Raw genomic sequence first — 22,421 nt, forward strand, 5'->3', positions numbered from 1 at the left:
ACAGGAGGGATAACCCCCACGTTGAGATGTGACCGGAGGCCTCACACTGAGCTGCTGGACGACCCATCCGCACTGTAGGACTGGCAGGCAGCGGAGCTGCTGCTTCCCCAGCCACAGCACGCTACCAGCCTCGCCAGCGACAGCCCATCGGACGCCGCCGGAACTGAGACACTTTCCAGGGCTTCCTCAAATCACACTTGCATTTTCACTTTCTTGGGAGCAATACTGAGGGCTAGCTACTGGGGAGAAAGAAATATGCATCTGTGTGTGAAATGCATGGAGCAACCGACGCTCGCGCCGTGTGAGCAAAAGTACAACTGAGCGTTCCATGCGGATGCCGTGACTGTTTGTGAAGCATACTTTGTGAATTGAAGCGGTGTTCATCTGAAAATTACTTCATAAAGCCATTTGTTGGTGTACAGGAGAGTTTGTGAACATAGGGTCCACTGTAATCAGTATTATAGTGGCATATAACTAACTGTACTTGTATGCTATTGTAGTACAGACAAAATGAAGAAAGGTTTACTCTACGAGAACAGAGCAAAGATGTTTCCAAAATGTGTGTCTTCCAAGTTTCTGGTTAAGTTGTATCCAAGGTTGGGGAATCCAGGTCCAAAAAGTAAAAACTAGGGATGTTCCCCTGCGATCATCGAAAATCGGAAATTGGGCCAGTTTACGTGGCTGCTGACTCAATCAGAATCGGACGTTATCTCCGGATCAGGACTCGGATAAATATCTGAGGGTTTTTTTTTTAATAACTTTATTAGATCTGGAGTTACGCAGTGGCACAGAATGAGACTTAATTTTTCCACACAGGTTAGCGTGCGGCATGCCGTCACTTTGCTACAGTGACACTATAGGCTGATTGCCGTCAAGTAGGCAAAACAAGGAAATAGCTATTAGTTGTGCATTATGTGGGCTGTGTGCAGGCATTTGGAAGTAGATAATAAGTTTTATCTTTAAAGTAAAAAGCGGCGACGGTGCGACTTGCACTGTGTGCCAAGTGAGCATTTCGTTTGGCGGAAAGGATAGAAATGTGTAGCATGCTTCCCAGCTGCACTTCACTGACGGGCAGCCCCGCCGCCAACAGGCGCTGGCGACTGGACATGCTTTGGGCCCTTCCCGCGGATCCAGCTGCGGCACCCGCCGGGGCACTGCAGTAGCGTCGGTAGCCCTTCGAAGTGACCCCGACCCATTCGTTTGTGCTGTAAAAATCTCTTTGTGCTGCTACAGTTTTATAGATATTACTGTAAACATGTTTCATGTGATGACTCATCCAGCCGCCCATCTACTGTGAAAATGTTGCTGCATTTGTGCTTGTTTCATGTACATATGCATACTGTATTTTTTTTCTTCCTAAAGTAGAACAACAGTAGGTAAGCCCATCAATTGTTTTAAAGGGGAAGTCAACCTTGAAAATGTCTTGACAATAATATGTTATATGTAACCTTACTAGTCTAAACATGACATTCTGATTAATATTGCATTTGTGGAATATAAGCTATGAAGCAAAATCAGGCTGTTTTTATCCTTCTTAAAGGGCGGCCATTTTGCCACTGGCTGTTGACTGAAGATGATATCAATGTTGCTCAGGGCTCAGGCAATGACCAATCACAGCTCACCTGTTTTCTGAAGATTAGCTGTGATTGGTTGTTACCTGAGACTTTAGTAACGTTGATGTCATCTTTTGTCGTCAGGAAGGGGTAAAATGGAGATGGATAAAAAAACGGCTGGATTTTGCTGCTTAACTTATACTCCACTAACACAATATTAACCAGAAATACCATATTAAGACTAGTGGGGATGCATGGAACATATTATTGTTAAAAAAATAAAAAATAAAAATTGGGTTGACTTCCCTTTTAAGTAGTCTGCTTTAAAACGGCTATAGTTCATTCATATTTTATTATTACATTTTTACACTGATGGGAAAAAAATTACATTCAAACTTACCAGTTACTCAATACTTAAGCAGTATTTTTCACTGAATATGTATTTACTCAAGTAATTATTTTGAAGACTACTTTTCACTTTTACTTAAGTCCTACTATTTAAAAGTAACAGCACTCTTACTTGGGTAAAAATTTGGGCTACTCTAACCCATCTCTGCATATTTATGAGCTTGGAATTCATGTTGACCTCAGTTCATGGTTAGGGGTGAGGGAAAAAATGTCTGATAGCATTGAGTAAGTGTGACAATTACTTTCTCAGTGTAACCTTCTTGACATTTTTATCAATCATCTACAGTGAAAATATAACAAAATCCTAATGTAACATCCTTAAACAAGTGATTGCAATGTATTATACACCCTTGCAACGAAGCTTCAAGTATCATTTATGTAGGACTACTTGGGATTTAAAAGGTTTAATTCCACTCCGGATTTGCTTCTTGCACCCTTGAGCAAGGCACCACACTGAGATGCTCAGTCATTTGCTTGTATGCTCATTGAATCGGTGTATATGTACTGCATGTAATAATAATAATGTAGAGAGAAAAAAGCTAGGTGGGCCTTTGACGTGTTAATTACAATTGATTAACTACAAGTAAATTAATACATCTAAATAATCAACCCATTTCAATAATAGTTAAGTTTTTCATCCTTTGTTCCAAACAATATGGAACCTTTGTTAGTGCACTCATTGACTGACACGTCAGAGCTCAGTTCGGCTAGCAAAACAGGGAAATCGACCTCGTTGCTATGACTGATAGGAGACAAAAGTTCATTAAGAGAAAATGGAATAAAGAAAGAAACTACCTGATGGAAGCCCTGTTAAAAGTGTAGTTTCGTGCAAATTGCACAAAAAAAATGTTTGCATCTCACTGAACCGTCCGGTACCATACATATGAAGAATAGGTCGATACGACTTGCCACGTTAAGCTGTGTGCGTGTCTCTCAAAGTGTCAGCACATTTCATGTGTGTGGACGTCACGAAAACCAAAAACAACAAAGGATGCCTGCACATTGTGCAGAATACTCTTAACGAGGAAACAGGGAATAACCTTTCGTATGTAAGATTTTTTCTCTTTCTTTTCTAATGTTTTGTAATAATAGTGCATGCAGTAACTTAACAGCCAAAAAATAAACCTCATGAAAATCAGTTGAATTGAGCAAGTTGTGACTTATTTTCAATGTCGCTTATATCGCAATATCGCTTTAGATAAAACCTCTGCCCCCTTGCGCTCCAGTCTCCAAAATATCAGCTTCATAGGCATGGTCAATAGGTGGGCTGCTAGGGCACACTGGCCTAGCTCATTTAGATCAGTGGCTGGAAAAACTACAACAGAAACCAAACTGTAGTCGTAGTACGAGTTTGAAGTAAACCAATCTTGATCAAATGATTTGCTTCAAGGATCCACTTTTCTATTTTTGGTCTGTTCAGGTCTGACCAAGAACTTTTTCTATTTGTTTTGCTACTGTTTTGTATTGAAATGCCACAAAATGCATATGTTCACATCGTCTATTATTTTATTTAGTAGTCTAGTTAATTCCATTTAAATGAAAAATGTTTGCTTTTGATGACAAATATTATATTAAAATTTAATTAATCAAGATTAATTTGATGATTTTGTAAAATTATCAAATTTTGCACAAAGAACTGTCAATTAGATGTCAATCCATCACCTGAATAATATTGAATGTGGCAATGTGCTTTATCCCTAAGATGATTTGACGTGGACTTGGGCTTAATGTTTAACACCACCTGCAACCCTATTTGTTTGGATGTGTCAAACATGATGAGATGAATGAAATTGGGGATGTAATTTTCATGTGGTACCTACTTTAATAAATTGCTTTTACATGTTTCGAGTGAGTTTCTTCCGAAAATACCAAGACTGCATGAGACTTTACAAGGGACACTCAATCACTGTTATCTGTATAAACCAGTGACATGCAGTCAGGGCATTCTCTGCTGGCCTAAACATTATCAGGAGCACTGACCTACATTTACAAATTACATGAAGTTGCATTAAATTATTTACAACAGTCCATTATCTTCACTTCATAGCATCTTGGCTGCCCAACTTCTAGTCCTATGTGTTTGTTTGTTTTTTTGTCCAATCAGATTTAAAATGTGTGTGTTGTCATGTCAATGTAATCTGCCCAGAGCCTTTAATGCTGTTAAGTCATTTGATTAAAGCCAACTATATTTACATACTTTTGTGTATTATTTTGTGACGTGATGGTGAAGAGGTGGATTAGGTCACTTTTAAATTCCCACTTAAGGGAACAACTGCAAATGCAACTGCACTGGTATAATCAGTGTTAAGACATGTACATTCAAATTAATTCATTCAAAACCCCTGCGTACTGGATAAAACCCCAAAAGGCACTACTGTGCTTTGCTTTTTCATTTTCCAGTTACACAAAACTGGTTTGAATTGTGTTAAAAAAAGGCAAAATCAAGATTGCGTTTCAGTATATCACGAGCTACATTTGACATAAGAATTGTAATATACTTACCAACTCCTGACCCCTGTCATGTATCAGTGACCCCAAAGAATTGTTATATACTGTATTTATGTATCACTGTGCATGATTGTGTTACTTGTGCAAAGAGGAAGGAACCCTAATACCAAAGGGGGAATTTAACGCTGCTGTATGATATGGAAGAGGATGAGTAGTGAATGGTACATACACGCTGTGTAAAACTTAGGTGATGGTTGCAGAGTGGCCTGAACTCCCGTGAGAATGGGGTCACAGGCTATGGAAGATGTTTCCTCTGTCTGCGATCCATCAATTTCCATCAGGTCCTCTTCTTTGGCACGTTCTTCAGCTTTTGCTGCTAACCTCGCAGACACCCTACTAGAGCTTCGAGCCTGAAGGGAAGATATTTTCAATCATCAAACATTTATATTGACTGACATTAGACACTTTATTTCTAGATGACTATATTTAAATTGACTTAAATACCTTTGCAGTAGGTATTACAGGTGGAGCTTTTTTCTGCAGTTGACCTCTAGGATTGGACACATTTGTGTCAGAGAGGGACTTCATAGTGACAGTGGCATGCTGTACAATGCAATCATTGCCACAATAAACAGATTCCTGTAATGCCGGTTTGGAGCATCCTGGGCCAATACATAGTGGACGAGAAAAATCCGTCTCCATCTCCCCTTCAGGTTCAGTTCCAGGCTCAGGCCTTATTGCAAGAAACTCCTCTATGTGATTCACCTCCACGTCTACAGTTTTCTGAAACCAGATTGGCATTTTATGACCAGACCTCAATCGAACAATTACAAATAATAAAACAATCAAGTCACTTAAGTTACAAATTCAGTGCCAGAATCCAAATTAAATCCGAACCTTCAGGGTCTCCCACTCCTCTTTCCCCTCAGGTTCATCACCAGAAGGACTGAGTAACAAGACCTCAGGAGAAATTTCTGGATCTGCCTGGGAGTGACACTCAGACTGGAGTTGCAGGCTCAGCTGCTTTGTACTGCAAGGTGGGCATATGTACTCTTTACAGTCTTCTGACTCACTGACACCAACGCAGTCACCATGGAAATACTCTTGGCAACTGTCACAGGAGATCATGAACCTAGAGAAGGAACCAAATGAAGGGATCAGGAAGTTAAACTAATCATTTCAAATGGGAGCAGCAACTCTGCCGAGGGGATGTAGTACCAAAGTTACCTTTTGTTGCGTTTTTGCCGACAGATGCAGTACAAAGCATCAGGTTCATAATCCTTGGAGTCTGATAAACTTGGATCTTCCATAACATGTTCAACAACACTGCCGCTTTGCTTTCCCTCCTCATCTGATGCATCATTATACTGGCCTGGAGTGATGTCAGTATTTAGATCTTCATTTGTGTCTATAATAATAAAGTCTGGGCTTGTTTGTTGAACGGGACTCAGAGCTGTTACAGAGGGTGCATCTGATGAATTAACAAGTATCACATCATCATCATCTTCTTCATCTGCTACAATTGTCTCAACCTCCAATGCCTTAGCCCTCCCTCTGCCCCTTCCCCTTCCTTTGACCTTTCCTCGCCCTCTCCCTCTGGCCTTTCCTCTTCCGCCTCTCCTGGCTCTGCCTCCTTGCCTGGGTTTCATTTGAATCAAAGGCATGTCTTCGTTATCCTCGTCTTGACTTGAGATTAAAACTATATTGTTGACATCTGCATGTGCCACTTCATCTGAAACAACAGACTGCAAAGTTCCGACATTGTCTGTAGGTCTCCCGAGTTCAGACACCTCTGGGTCATCTGCCGTCTGTGGAGAAGGGGCCTCTGAGACATTGCCAACTCCCAAAATATCGGGGACTGCCAAAGCTTGAGATATTTCCACTGGCAAATCCTCATCCCCACCAAGAAGAGTAAAAGCTGTGTGAAAAGCTGACCCAATATCCTGCCACATGCTTGGGTCGAGACACCCTCCTGCAGGGGCTAAAGCTGGTTTTGTCTCCTCAGATACAGGTGAGGACGGGGCAGACCACTCGAGATCTTCTACAACAGTCCGAGGTAGTTCAGGAGATTGGGCAGCTTTGTTGTCTTTCGAGGCAAGCGTTGTCTGTGGAAGACGACGTCCTGTGACTCTCCGTACAGGTGGAGGGCTGTGGGTTAAGTCTCCAACTTCTTCTATAAACTCACGTCGAGCTATAGTTGATCGCCTAAAACCCCAAGATTTTCTAAGCTGGGACAATCCCGGTTTTTCACCCGAAGATTCTGACTTGCTTGGCTGCTCGTCTACAAAAATAAACCATAAAACCCACAAATAAAGATCAATTATCTGATGATTATTTGGATCGGCCTGTCAACAGAACACAGTACACTAAGTATAAGATATTTTACCTGAGCCTGCATTATTCTCCATTAGTTCCACACTGACATCCACTGGAATGAATCAAGGCTGTCCAAAATAAAGTACATTACTAATTAGCGCACAATTGAAAAGTAGTCACGCAGGAAACTGGAACTCAACAGTATAAATTATTTGTGTTTGTGTGTGTCAAAGAGACATAATATACACGGTTGTAACAATTCAAATTTCAATATTTACACTCCAGCCATGCCTGAAGCAAACATTACTGCAACAGTATTACATTGTCAATATTTTAGTTATAGATTTAGTTATACGTTTATAAGAGGTCACAATGTTAACAAACAATCCAACATTCGCCATATTTTATAATAGGGGTTTCACCAATATTGTCTGGCAGCCAGCTCGTAGAGCCCCTTTGTGAACCTAGAAATTTTGAGCACACCAAAGATTTATTACAGGAATATTACATAAGGATCCCCAATATACAGAAATACGCTAATGTTCACGTTATCAATTTGCACAATGCACAATAGCTTCAGCACAAAGGGGTAGATGCTACAGACTTCCGAAAGTCACACACCTACGCAGTTTCCGATTACTGTTGCGATATATAGGCTTCGTTCCAATTAGTGTTGTCACGATACCAACATTTTTTACTTCGATACTATACCTGCATAAAATACCTCGATACCGGTACTGAAACAGTATCTCGACAAAACTCTAAAAGATCAGTAAAAGCAGCAAAATTAAAACTGACAAAAGAACTTCAAATAATTGTTTATTTATTATTAATTCAAAATATTGGGATGTATAGGTGTTAATTTATGTATATATTTATGTTTATACTGTATGTGCTTTCACATTGCATGCCATAGTCTTGAAGTACTGTATTTGACTGCATTTGATGTCATCCGTTTTAAATATTGGCAATACAGTGGCACCCCAATGACTCAATGTAACCCTGCTTGAGTGTGCGTGCATGTCTCTGCTCTTCTCCATTCCGCTCCCAATTAGTCGAATGCGTAATCAAATAGTACAAACTGGTAACAAAATAATTCTCACTCCACTTATTTTTAAGGGAAGTGTTAAAAATGTGCCACAACCTTTGTCTGTTGCTCTTTCAGTCGTCTGAGTTTTTTCTATGCTTAAGTGTGATTTCTTAATGTGTGCCTGTTCATTGAACGCACCTTAAGTCAACTGCAGGAACGATTGCTGCTTTTTTTCTGCTTCTATGCAAAAAAAACATTTGCTCTTTTTACAAAATGTTTCTAAAACTAAAAATTGAAAACCACACGTGTTCTTCATGTGTTTATTGAAAACATGCGTAGGCAATGCCAATGCTGTCACGTGGCTCCCATAGAACCTTAATTAGCGCGTCATCCTTCTCAACGAGGAGTGGACGGCCAGCAAGCGCTACACTTAAACTTTAATAAGCTTAATTAGCACTTCATGCTTCTCAACACGGAGTGTACGTCCAGCAAGCGCTTCAGTGCGTGAAGCCATCTTCCTGCGCCCTCTCGCACACATGCTGAAAGAGGCGTGTCCCTTACTTAAGGCGTTTTCTGCATATCGGTAGACAGGCGGCCATGCGTGTATGTGTACCTGCCTTTAAAACAGAGTTGGTGGGCTGTCTCGTATTTTTTTTTTTTAAGTACCTGTACTAAGAAAAAATGGTACCTCAAGGTACGATACTGGTACCGGTATCCTGTGCAACACTAGTTCCAATACTTGCACTTCCACCCTTTTGCCCCTCAATTGCACATTCCCGTTGATGGGTGCGAGTGTGTAGGGCAGTGGTGTCCAAACTCGGTCCTCGAGGGCCGGAGTCCTGCAGGTGTTGGATGTTTTCCTGCTCCAACGCCCCTGTTCCAATGAACAGGATGTTATCAGACTTATGCAGAGGTTTCTGATTGAGTTTCAGGTGTGTTGAAGATAGAGATGGGTACTAAAGACAGTACTTTTTGTGGTATAGACCGATTTGGGTCAGTACTTCCGAGCACCGATTCATGCAAAATCAAACGGTGCTATGTTTCGGTTCTGAAACACGTGTTTCAAAGTTGTGACTGAGCGGGAGAGGAAGAGTTGACGATTTTCCCTGGCACACTTGAACGCAACGTGCACCAGCATACTGACGTCACCCACTTGCATAGGATTTCACGTGCGAAGAACGAGGCAGAGGGCGTGGTCGGGGCCGGTGGTAGTGACGGGCGGTGAGCAGGTGCCAGCAGCGGTTCAGCTGAGAGATCGACCGCCGCCGCCACCTTGGTCTGCCCCGCAGCATCCACGCAACCTGGTTCTAGCCCGGCCACGAGCGACGCGGGGACGCCTACATTTCTGGGTTTGGAAATGAGCAATATTTTTGCCTCGCCAAGCCAAACAAATATAGTTTATGAAGTATGGAAGTATGGAAGTATGAAAGCCTGTGCGCCGGGCGGAAGCTGGCAATGTCCCCGCACAATCAGCGCACGGCTGAGGGAGGTGTTGGCGGCGGTCTTCCCCCACCAAATGGAATCATGCTGGAATGTACACAGCTTCACCATCGTTAAGGTATATAGACATTGTAATTTGGATATACTACTAGTGACCATATTTTAAAAAGCAAAAGATTGTGGCCAAGATGTAGCAAGCATTACAGACCATGTCGGGTACATTCAAATGATTCATTTAAATCAATTATTCTCTTTGTTCATGTCATGTCCTCTTCCAACGGTCATTTGTTAATATTTGAGTCCAATATGGGTTTAAACTTCGAGCTCATCGCACAGCAGGCTTTGCGTCCTGCACAAGTGCATCAATTATTATTAATTGATATATTTACTGTTGTTCATTGCACATAACTTAGATTCACACTGTTTTTTTGTAATACAAACCCAATTCCCCAAAAGTTGGGACACTATACAAATTGTGAATAAAAACTGAATGCAATTATGTGGAAGTGCCAAATTTCAATATTTTGTTCAGAATAGAACATAGATGACAGGTCAAAAGATTAAACTGAGAAAATGTATCATTTTAAGAGAAAAATATGTTGATTGTAAATTTCATGGTGCCAACAAATCTCAAAAAAGTTGGGACAGGTAGCAATAAGAGGCTGGAAAAGTAAATTACACTTATAAATTAAAAAAAAAACAGCTGGAAGACCAGACCTAATTAGATCAATTGACAACTTGATTGGAGTATAAAAAGAGCTTCTCGGAGAAGCAGTGTCTCTCAGAAGCGAAGATGGGTAAAGAATCACCAATTCATCCAATGTTGTGCAGAAAGATAGTGGAGAAATATCAGAAAGGTGTTTACCAGCGAAAAATTGCAAAAAGGTTGAAGTAATCATCATCAACAGTGCATAACATCATCCAAAGATTCAGAGAATCTGGAACAATCTCTATGTGTAAGGGTCAAGGCCGAAAAATCCTACTGGATGCCCATGATCTTCCCGCCCCTTAAACGGCACTGCGCCGCAAACAAGAATGATTACTGTAAGGGAAATCACAGAAAGGGCTCAACAATACTTCCAGAAAACATTGTGGGTGAACACAATCCACCGTGCCAGCCGCCGTTGCCAGATGAAACTTTACAGTACAAAGAAGCCATTTCTAAAGCAGAACAAGAAGATGGATGGCAAAAATGGAGTGTAGCAAAGTGGAAACCTGTTTTGCGGTCAGACGAACCACGATTCGAAGTTCTTTGTGGAAAACTGGGGCGCTATATCATACTGACTAAAGAGGCCAATGATAACCCAAGTTGTTATAAGCCTGCATCTGTGCTCGTATAGGGTTGCATGAGTGCATGTGGCATGGACAGCTTCCAATATGGAAAGGTATCATCAATGCAGAAAGGAATATTCAGATTGGAGAACAACATATGCTCCCATCCAGGCATCATCACTTTCAGAGACGATTTTGCATTTCTCAACATCATGGCTACGTAGGAAAAGGATCTGGGTATTAAAATGGCCAGCCTGCAGTCCACTTCTTTCACTTCTAGAGCACATTTGGCGCATCATAAAGGGGAAGGTGCAACAAAGAAAGCCCAAGACAGTTGAACAGTTAGAGAGACGCGTGTTAGACAAGAATGGGACAGCATTTGTATTTCTAAAGTTGAGAAACTTGTCTCCTCGATCCCCAGACGTTTGCAGACTGTTGTAAGAAGAACTTTTTGGAGATTTTTTCCTGTAAAATAATATATTTTCTCAGTTTAAACTTTTGACCTGTTCTCTATGTTCTATTCTGAATAAAATATTAACATTTGGCACTTCCACATGATTGCATTTAGTTTTTATTCACAACTAGTATAGTGTCATACATTTTGTATAGCATACTTTTTTGGAATTGGGTTTGTATTAACTTATGTTTATTAATTATACTTCAGTAATTGTAAAATGTTATACTTTTATTTTTACTATTCCTCTCTGGCTCATTTGAATCAAATTTTATCTTATTTTTCAAGTTTTACATATTGAAAGGTAATTAATTGTTAACTAGATTTTTAAAAAGATTTTACAAATAAATAAACAATGATAAACATTTGCTACCACCCAAATAAATGAATGAATAAAATTGAACAAATAAAAAAAGAGAGAGAGAGTACAAAAGTAATAAAAATTGGTACCGTTGAGTACCGGTATCGATTCCCAGGTACAGAGTATTGGAACAGTACCTGTTCAAATGTGAAAGGTACCCATCCCGAGTTGGAGAAGAGAAACATCCAAAACCTGCAGGATGGCCTTCGAGGACCGAGTTTGGACAACACTGGTTTAGTGTGTCTCAGTTCTCTGAAATGCTTCGGAGAATTGAGACACACTACACACTCACACCCATCGACGGGAACGCGCAATTGAGGGGCACAAGGTTGGAAGTGCGAGTATTGGGATGCGTCGCAAACAGTAACCGGAAACAGTGTGTGTGTGTGTGTGTGTGTGTGTGTGTGTGTGTGTGTGTGAGACTTAGTCGGAAGTCCCGCCTCCTCCGTGGCATATACCCAGATGTGGGCAGTAACGAGTTACATTTACTCCGTTACATTTACTTGAGTACAGTAATTTGTGGACTGTAAGTCGCCGCTTTTTTCACTTGCATTCGACCCTGCGGCTAATACAAAGGTGCGGCTTATCCATCAGATCACGAGGGGGTGCACTATAAAGGAAGCGCAAGAGCGTCAGGCAGAGCAAAACAAACCAAGTGAGCCCAAATACAGTAGGAGACAAAACGAGAGCCAATTTGAGACAATTTGCGCCCTCATTGTGGAAAAGAAAGTAGCGGGAACCCGGTGCGGTAACATTAAAACACCTCGGGTGTGGCTTATATACGTAACAAACACGAGTATTCCCCAAATTTAGCTGGTGCGGCTTATAGTCAGGTGCGCCTTATAGTCCACAAATTACTTAAACTTTTCCGAGAAAATGTACTTCTAAGAGTAGTTTCACCACACAATACTTTTTACTTGAGTAGATGTGTGAAGAAGTAACGCTACTCTTACTCCGCTATATTGGGATACATGAGTCGTTACACGCCGCCCATATTTTCACATAAGCGCGCCGCTTGACTGACTGTGTTGGAGCATTTCTATGGACACGCGCCACCGTTCGCTTTTGGAGGGAGCTTCATCTTTGCATATTAGCGTCAATCAAACATTTAACTTGTAAGTGGGTCGTTAAGCTATGAAACAAGCAAAAACAAAGAAGAGGACACTGCTCACCGCGCATGCCTGCTTTAGCAGCATTGCAGAAGTTAGAACACAAGTCACAGAGAGATGAAGCAAAGAGGAGAAAAGAATACAACATCAGTGCGGGAGAAAAACTGGAGTTTGGCTGCTGGAGAACTTGCGACCAAGTAGAAGTGGGTGGCTACAGGGTAGATTTGATAGATGTGACAGCTAGACAGTCAAAACATCACTTGTGCAGTGTACACACGTGCTGGCCAACGTCAACTCACGTAATGTGTTGTACACATTTATATATTTTTTTTATGTTAGTACAGTGGTACCTCTGCTCACGAACGCTTCAGCTCATGAACTTTTCGCCTAACGAACATTAAATTCGCGAGCATTTTGTCTCGGCTGACGAACTAGTTTTCGGCGGACGAACCAAATCTCGCGACACGAGAAATCACGAGAAACTGACGTACGCTCACGGCGTCCCAGTTCGTCGCCCCCTTTGTTTGAGTGCGGACGTTGTTTGTGTTCGGTAGACATTTTGGATCATTTTGGAGTACTTTTGGAGTGTACTTTTGCTACCATGGGACCGAAAAAGACCCCACAAAAGGCTAGTGTTAAGCCTAAGAAGACATTGAAGAAAATTACGGTCGAGCAGAAGAAGGAGATCATCGACAAACACGAACGAGGTGCGCGTTTGTCAGCATCAAGTGAGAGCATCAAGACCATGTTAGCAAAGTGGAGTGATGTGCAGGATTTTGTCGAACAGTACCATTCAGAAAAGACTGTGGCTATGAGAATCATCAACATGATGAATGATAATGTGATGCCTCAGTTTCGTAAGACCTTACAACTCAGAAAGCAGCAGGTGTCAAGAGGTTTTTAGTCAGCAACAAGGATAAAGAGTCTCCTAAGAAGCAAAGAAGAGAAGCCACACCGGAGGACTCTCCTTCCAAACAGTAACTCCCTCCCTCCCTCCCTCCTCCTCCCACTCCATTCCATCAAGCCTTCAACTACTGTACCATCACAAAGGCAAGTTGCAAGTTTTGCAAATAAAAACACTTTATTATACATTACAGTGTATTTCTTTAATTACAATACAATAGCACATTTATAATACATAAAATAAGGTATATTTTGTGTAGTTTTAAGGCTTTTTTAGTAGAAAATTGTGTTTTATGGGGACCTGGGAACGGATTATTCTCATTTCAATGGTTTCCTATGGGAAATACTTGTTTGGAAGACGAACTTTTCGGCTCACATACTCTCTGTGGGAACCAATTAAGTTCGTGAGCCAAGGTACCACTGTATTTAAAAAACGTTATTGAATGTTTAAAAAAAAAATACTATTCTATATGTCAAAATGAAGCAATGTTTGGCACAATTCCAACATGACGAATGTACCGCCTACTCTGACATGAATTCCACCTACGTCATTAAAACTTAAAAATAATTTAGAAGACCATGATTAATGTCTTAACTAACTCCTATACACTTTAAGTATACTGTATAGTATACTATAACTATGCATCACTAACCTCAGTGCTGATTTTATGAGTAAAACATTGATGATGCAAAATAATGGTAAAAAGCATAAAAAAGCCAGTCTTTTGAACGGCTCTTTTCGGTGAACAGTTCCTCATTGAAATCCCATCACTAGCGGACACATTGCTTATATACAGGAAATACAGCCATGGTCGAAGACTGGCAGGCATGATGAGAACCCGAAAGAGTCAACTGAAAGTTTTGGGGCTTTTGCTTTAAGAAACTGCCATCTATGGTCGTTAGACTGGGAGGCAGCGCTGAACGAGTTACGCCACAATTTGTGAATGGATTGTGCATGCTTGGGCTGCTAACGCGTCTGCTTGCACTGTTGTTCAAGCTCAATTTTTTTTAATTTTATGATTTGAAGATGCCAGCATTTGCACATAATTTTATGTTTTTGTGTCTGATGACATTGTTTTTTAAAAATAAATCAGACTTGATGTTCAAGCAGTTACTCAGTATTTGAGTACCGTATTTTCGCGACTCTAAGGCGCAATTTAAAGTCTTACATTTTCTCAAAAATCGACGGTGCGCCTAAGTGAGGTGCGCCTTGTGTGTGGATTAAGGTCCAAAATCTGACTGTGTGAGAGAGACTTTCCGCACACATTGCTTATATACAAGAAAGGCGGACCTGACTGAGGACAGACATGAGAGCAGGGAAGAGTCAACTTGGTGGAGAGTTCTCCAGCCCCTCCTCTCACTCTCCCCGTTTACTCCTTTACTTCAACCAAACTCCGTTTTGTTCCATTCGCTGCCTTTTTAAAAACATGCGCTAGCACTAGCATATGTTTTAGCACAGTAACTGCGCCTTATAATACGGTGCGCCTTATGGCCGTGAAAATACTGTATTCTTTTCAGCAAATACTTTTTCACTTGTACTCGAGTGATTTTTTTGATGACTACTTTTTACTTTTACTTGAGTAATACTATTTTGAAGTAACACTACTCTTAAGTATAATTTTTGGCTACTCTATCCACTTCTGCATATATAAATATACACTTCATTGGAATCAGCAGAATAGTCCCGATTGACATGTTTTTGACACTACCATGCCATAACATGATGCCATACTTTATTCTTCAAATTTCTATTTAAATTAGGGATGCCATGATATCAATACTAGTATGAGTATCTGCACCCATCAAGGTTATTATATTTAACAAAAGCTAAAGAAATGAAATAAATTTGGAAAAATATTTTCATTTATGAAATAAAAGAAAGACTAAAGCACGTTTATAAAACTTTCGGGGCTTATTTTGAATGTATTTATTTTGGTATTACTGTATGGCTGTATATGGGAAAGGTTGAACAGTCGTTTGGGAATTGTAGTTCTCTTTACTTTATTACACAATACTTTTTCGTCCTTTGTCTAGCAATCTACAAATGCTACATCGCTGGCATCGGGCCAAAACTTGTACCTCCAAAATCCTCACATTTCAGGAGACCCCAAAAACATTGCGTGTTCAATCATTAACATTGCATCGTCAATGAGAGCAAGCCTTTTTCAAACACCTTGGTCAATTTGTAAAAATGACACCCCCATGTGTGGGCTATAGTATAGAATTTTGAAAAAGTATCAACTATGAAGTTTGTCAAATTGTCACTTATGAGGTTCCAATCCAATCCCCAATTCCAACGATATAAAAAATCTGAAAATACTACAACAAACTAGACTAAAACGAAGCATTTGAGAAAAAAAATGTAACTAGCAAAATCGAACACTCGAAAAACTAGTTAAAACTGAAATATAAACAAAACATCAAACAAATCTGTAGGAAATAAAAACTATTAGGGATGCATGATAATATCGGTGGCCAATAATTATCGGCAATTATCAACCAATTTGACGTCAAACAGATGAACCAGATAATAAAGAAATCTGTCGATAATTATCGGCAATTATCAACCAATTTGACGCTATACAAATAAACCAGATAATAAAGAAATCCGCCAACAATAATAGACTTGCCGCGTTGGTCCATTTGTTGTGGTTGTGGCTCAAGATGTGTCTCCCCAAAATGTTACCCTCACAGTTTTTTGTTAAAATTTTTAAAACATGACTTTTGTTTTGGCAAACTCAAAATTAGTTACTGGTTGTCTTTGAAGCAGAGATATCAATAAAATTCAGCTTCATGGTGCGTTCGATGTATTTGTACTTATAGTAGGACTCAAAAGTATATTTGTATTCAAGTTACTTTGGCAAACAATTATCGGCTTACTTATCGGCACGTTCTAAATTATTGGTTTATCGGTATCTGTTGAAAATACCATTATCGTGCATCCCTAAAAACTCCCAAACTTTCATAACCCTGGTGCCAATACTGTAGGGAATGTACTCTACTGCTAAATGCTCAGTTCTATCAGCCTGATGCATAAATCTGTGAGCCATGTTAAGGCCTAGATATACCAATCTGCGGCATGCGTCGTCTGATCAGTGTATAATTTACTGTCGTGAAATCGGATCGAGTTGGAATACGTCGGGGGGCGTTTCCAGCAAATTCAACATGTTGAATTGGCGCCGGGGGCATTTGATCACTGTGATTGGCTGTTAGCTAGCGAATCCGCGCACGGGTCAAGAAGAGCAAGTGACAACGTGGATAAACAGTACTCAACTCAACACGTGAATTTTAAAGTCCCCCATTAAGAGGATATGATCATATTTCAGCATGATTTCGGCAAGAAGATTTGCAAAGTCGTTTAAAAAGTCCTTATTGTATTTCGGAGGTTAGTAAATGATACAGCACAGCACAGTGACAGATTGGCTGATTTCAAAGAAGGTGGCTTCAAAGCTGTGATTGATTGGTAAATACATATTGTTTACATTTAAATTATTTTTTTTTTTTTTAAACAGTTGCTGTTCCTCCACTTCGGCCCAACGTCCTCTGGAGTGCCCAAGTAAGCACAGCCAGGCGGTAGTAATTCAATCATCAATAATCAACGGTGGACTCACCAGCGACAGTCCAGGTCTCTGTCAGACAGTGGAAATCCAAGTTGTTGGAATGGAAAAACTCCCTCAAAATAAACATTTTGTTTATCAATGACCACGCATTTAACAGAGCGATTATTGAAGGAGCAGCAGGGGGTGCATGGCCCTTCCGTCCGGCGGTCTCGAGGAAGCTCCTTCAGAAACTGGAGGTCGGCACCACGTCCAAAACGCGGAGGGCAGCACGGCGGAAGCTTTTCGGGTGAACCGACGATCAGTAGCAGCCAGGAGTCGACAGGGTCTAGGATACCCCCCAACGGAGTACATCCATGCTTTAGGGAACGAGAAGGGGACAAAGCTTGTTCCAGCGCCCGTTTTCGCTTCACCAGCTGGCTGCCGCGTTTACCCCGGTGCCGCTGTCAATACCGGTAGGAGTTGTTTAAGTTTTTATATCCCCGCCCCCATAAAGAGGTTGCCTTTAGGAATAATCACTACCGCCGCCGGTACGGAGGGAATTACTTCTTGCGCATGCGCTAAAGGTACGTAATAGTCGGTGCAGTGTGTATTTACGTCATTTTTCTACGCGACGTGCCAATGTCTCGGCCGACGCCACAGGGGGTGGGCAGACCTGTACAGAACGCTGTGTGTGACTTTGCAGTCAGTTCCAGAAGCCGATTAGCTGGTGCGAACAAATTCATTATTTATTGATTTTTTATTTATTTTTAAACATTGGTGAATATGCCGATTTTAAAATGTGCCGCACGTTGTCCCGCCACACGCATTCTCGTATTCCGCCTGTGCGAACTACATCGACTATAAGGTGCAATCACACCGCCAGAAAATGCTCAATCGTTGTTTGGTGTTTAATGTACCATAAGCCAACATGTCTGCGATGTGGGCACATTTCAAATTATATTGGTTAAAATGCCAACTCTAAATACATATTTTATAATAAAATTATTATTTTAATTAATTATAATAAATGCAATGATAGAAAAAATTGGCATCAATTTTTGCCGGCGTTTGGGTTTTCGGCAAAGCATTTTTATTTTCGTTTTTCGGCCAACCATTTTCATTTCGCCGCATCCCTTCCTTGTGTATGTGGTGAGGGGCAGGCACTGACTGAAGGACGTCTGTCACAATCGCAAGTCAACTTGAATTAGGTATGTGCAATACTGTTTTTTTTTTTAAGATTAATATAAACGTTTTTGTTTCCAACGATTTAAAGACAATAAACTATTTGTTTGTAAACTCTTAAAATAATTGCCTACGTCATTATTTTTGCTTTTTTTTTTTTGCCTAAATCATCTCATGATGCAATGGTTTCTGTGTTTGCTGAAAAATCAAAGCAATTATTTAAAGACGGCGTCGTCGATGTGATGTTTGTTTTGGTCATATGTAAAGGGGTAAAAGTAGCACTAATTTAAAAAAAAAGTTGGCAAAAAGTCAGAAATAATTATCTAAATCAAATTTTTTTGTGGGAATTTTTTATTATTATTATTATTATTTTAAGGCCAAATCACCCAGCCTACTTTGAATTACATTTTTTATTTTTTTTATTTTTTAATGTAGAGGAGGTGCTGCCCTGATGTCAGAAAGTATTTCCAATAGGAGAGGGGCTGGCGGAGCAATTTACTGCTATTTTGACAGACTTATTTACATGTAACGGCATGAGGACAATGGAGGAAGCCTTGATAAATACAGTGTTGCCTTGATAATTAACAGCATTAATACAAAAAGATAGATCTTGTCTCCTCCTTAAAATGGGCAAAGAGAGTTGCTTTGTTTTGCAACAATGAAATATACATTTTGTCATGACACGGTGCACTTGTCATTTGAACCACTGGAAAATCCGTACTTTTTAATTCCTGGTAGGCTGCTACACATCAGCACTTCCAAATATGTGCACTCAGTTGCGGAGACCTTTCACACTGAGCAAGTGCAATGTGATGATGGCTTGTTCAAGCACGCCGATGGAACCGATTAAATTTGTCAAACGAGGTACCAGTTACGTGCAGCTCATGCACACTCGCCATGACATGGATGGAAAACGGTTGAATAGTGTCAGACTACAATTTTGTTCTCAAAATGGGAGAGAAAAAAATGTACAGCAAAACGAAAATAAGAACATGACAAACTTTTCAGGGCTCAAGACTACCAAAAAAATGCTCATAAATGTAGCGTGAGTATATGTTTTAATTATCCCTCTGCAGTCTCGTTGTTTAAATTAAACATGGTTGAAAGTCACCGACATTTTCACTACTTTAGACAGTCTCCTCCTTCTGCATGCTCCCGTTCCAAAGAGAGAACTTTGTCTCCTTATCTGAGGGTACGTTCAGAAAAGCTCTGTAAGCGCAATCTGCTCCACTCTGTGGACCTTGAAACTGATCTTTCAAGGTCCACAGAATCAAAATGCTTAAATCGGCTGGCACTGGGACATCCCGTTTCTGAAAACGTCTGGCAGTCAAAGAGTTAATGGATGGCCAATTGCAGGGCACACACAGACTAACAATCATTTACACTCACAATCACACCTATGGGAAATTGTTCAATTAACTCACCATGCAGGTTTTTTGGGAATGTGGGAGGTAAACGGAGTACCCGGAGAAAACCCAAGCAAGGCACGGGGGATAACATGCAAACTTCATCCAGGTACGCCGGAGCCCGGACTCGAGCTCACGACCTCTGCACTGGGAGGTTACAGTGCTAACCAGTCGCCCACTGTGCCGCCCCGCATTATGGCTGTCTATTATATACAGTATTTCACTACGTGCGGGCCGGTCCGGTCCCTATCCTCTACAACAGGCTTCCACAATCCTGTTCCTCGAGGGCCGGAGTCCTGCAGGTTTTAGATGTTTCCATACTCCAACACTGATTCATATAATCAGCTTATCAGCAAGCTCGGCAGAAGCCTGATAACGATTCTGATCTTTAGAATCAGGTGCATTAGAAGGCAGTAACAGCTAAAACCTGCAGGACTCCGGCCCTTGAGGACAAGAATCACGAAAGCATGCTCTACAAATAGCAATCCACTGTGCAAGAAACCATCAAGGAAATGGAAATATAACGAATCAGAAACACAAAGCATGGCTTACGAGGTGTCACTCATTTGTCATGCACTCATGGGCACACTCTAGCATCCTACATTAATTAGGCTATGCCTTTTTGGGTGGTGGTTCTCCCAGAGTATATGTATGCCACTGTATATTCATTTATATTAACGGTGTGAGTTGCCTAGTACCTGGCGATTGATTCATAGTGCATGATTCGATACCGATTAATCCCGATACAAATCTATAAATCAGTTATAGCTTCTTCTTTTTTTAAACTCAAGTTTAGAAAATACTAATAAGTGAACTTTTTTGTGTGCACTAAAATTTATCTGAAAATTTAGGCTTACAACTGAACCACTGTATTTAACAAACAGGTTGCAATCTGTTTCATGTTTGAACAGCATTGAAATCAAATATTAAGGCTTAATGTTCCATTAACTCTTTGACTGCCAGACGTTTTCAAAAACGGGTTGTCGCCAGTGCCAGCCGATTTAAGCATTTTGAGTGATCTGTCAAGGTCCACAGAAAATGTTGTGTTTGGACTATGGAAACACACATACTACCAAATGAAAGATTGGACTCTCAGCTTTCATCAGAAAAAAAAGTTTGTTTCTACCTTATTCCGTTCTTCAGTAATCAACAATAGAAAATGGTTACTTTCACCGAAATTCTCTTTTGAAACAAAAAACGGAGAAAAAGAGCTTTTTGTGAAACGATGTTATTTCATGCACTCTAGTGAATTGTACACTTCTTTTTGTCCATGAATGATGCCACAAACACCTAAATAGTGCTTTACTTCTGTAAAACGCTTTCACCAACAATGAAAAAGTGTTTTTTGATTGCAAAATACGTTTATTTCCATTCAACAGTGTAACAATTTGACAAAACAATTTCGCAAACTATTTACAAATGTGTGCAACTGTGGTACTACTTACAATTATGTGGATGTTTCAAATACAGTTTTTCCTTTTGTAACGCTCTCCTGCGTGCAAGGAGACGCCAGGACTCGCACAACAGTTTACTTTCACTTTCACATTGGTCCGTTTTGCGTGCAAACGTTACACTTTCTTGACGGCCTTTTTTTTCCGGGGAATAAAAAGCAAGTAGCAGACTGTACACACTTCCTCCGATGAATATGCATTGGACTCGGGGCACTCTCCGTCGTCCGATCGAACGTCCGCCTGTGCGTGCTCGGTTGCGCTCCGCGTTACGACACCGTCATAGCCGCCGCGTCAGCGGTTCCAATTTCGCCGTCAAGCTCGGATTCACCTTCATCATCATGGATATCAATGTACTTTTTTAGCGTTGGTCGATGCCTTTCGTCTTGTAAGTGTAGAGCTGCTTGCAAATGCTCACCATTGCCCGTTCCCTCCTCCATCTAGCTCCATCTAGCTCCATCTAACGTCTTCTACTGCTGCGTCAATGCTTTCCAACCACGGAGTCACCATCATCTTCATCATCGATGATGATGATCGTCATCAACAATGTGCTTTTTTAGCGATGCTTTTGGTCTTTGAAAAAAACGGCTCTGGCGTTAGCTCCTCGCGATTTTCCTTTGTTTTCCATTCTGATCTCCTGCTCAACGCTCTAGCTCCGCCTCTACTGATGCCCACCCGATCTTGTCAAAAGAGAGTCATCGCTGCCCTCTAGGGGCCAAAAATAGTCATTAGGCTCAAAAAACCTGCTTAAAACTTTCAGGAGAGCTCCGCAAGCCTTCCCAGCACCCGTTTCAAAAAAAAAAAAAAAATGAGAGGACGTCTTTTAACGTCTTTGGCGCTCCTCCGTAGGTTTTTGCAGAACGTCATTTAACGTCTTTGGCAGTAAAAGAGTTAATATAACATTCTTCAGTAAAATGTTTTGTTGAATATTTCTTTCAAAAATTGATCTTTAAACTTAGATTCGGACGCATATTTAATCAGTATAAGAATTGTGAGCTGTAATATCGCACTATATCGTTGAATCAATTTTTTAACCTCTTTATATAAAGGTTCAATGATTATTTAAGTAGCAATACGTCATAAGCGTCATGGTCGCCGCATACACATGATGTATCATGAATGCGTCATAAGCTCTTTTTTTTTTTTATGCAACAGTGTACAGGAGGGTCTGGCGACGCTTCTGACTGAAGGATTAGGCTTGACTGCAATGTCAGCAGGTGGCAGCAGGTATAAGATCAGCCAGTATCACGCAAGGATCATGTAGAAAAAGAGAAGCAGGAAGTGTAGATTGGGACTGCGAGTGTTGTCCGTCACTACTAGCATGTTGTACAGTCGCGGGGAGCAGCCGGAAGCGATCGGCAGAACAAAACTGTTAACCCTGCAGGATTGCTTTTTGGCTTTAAAAAAAAAAACATCCTCATCGTCTCATCAAAGCATAACAGTGGCGATCGAGTTGCTGCACGTCAAGGAATGACGCGTCGTTCGTCGAGCAAACGCAACGGGCAACCGATGATATGCGGGGTTAATGGCTCGACCACTGGACCACTGGATG

The 22,421-nt window shown here is 40.8% G+C and overlaps 1 protein-coding gene across 4 annotated transcripts in view; it reads right to left on the reverse strand.

Moving 5' to 3' along the window:
• Positions 1–22,421, reverse strand: part of LOC144037216 (uncharacterized) — a 56,440-nt gene that overhangs the window by 26,054 nt on the left and 7,965 nt on the right. For 3 of the 4 annotated variants that reach the window (XM_077548512.1, XM_077548520.1, XM_077548540.1), the window contains exons 2-6: positions 6,796–6,853; positions 5,637–6,690; positions 5,307–5,541; positions 4,914–5,192; positions 4,639–4,819 (exon numbers count right to left, since the gene is read on the reverse strand). In XM_077548512.1, coding sequence (XP_077404638.1) covers positions 4,639–4,819; positions 4,914–5,192; positions 5,307–5,541; positions 5,637–6,690; positions 6,796–6,817 — 1,771 coding nt within the window. In that variant the 5' untranslated portion in view covers positions 6,818–6,853. Of the gene's footprint in view, positions 1–1,680; positions 4,820–4,913; positions 5,193–5,306; positions 5,542–5,636; positions 6,691–6,795; positions 6,854–22,421 lie in introns of those variants that run through there. The other variant, XM_077548530.1, reaches the window with a different exon arrangement.

This window comes from Vanacampus margaritifer, chromosome 1, assembly GCF_051991255.1.
Source record: "Vanacampus margaritifer isolate UIUO_Vmar chromosome 1, RoL_Vmar_1.0, whole genome shotgun sequence".
NCBI lineage: Eukaryota > Metazoa > Chordata > Actinopteri > Syngnathiformes > Syngnathidae > Vanacampus > Vanacampus margaritifer.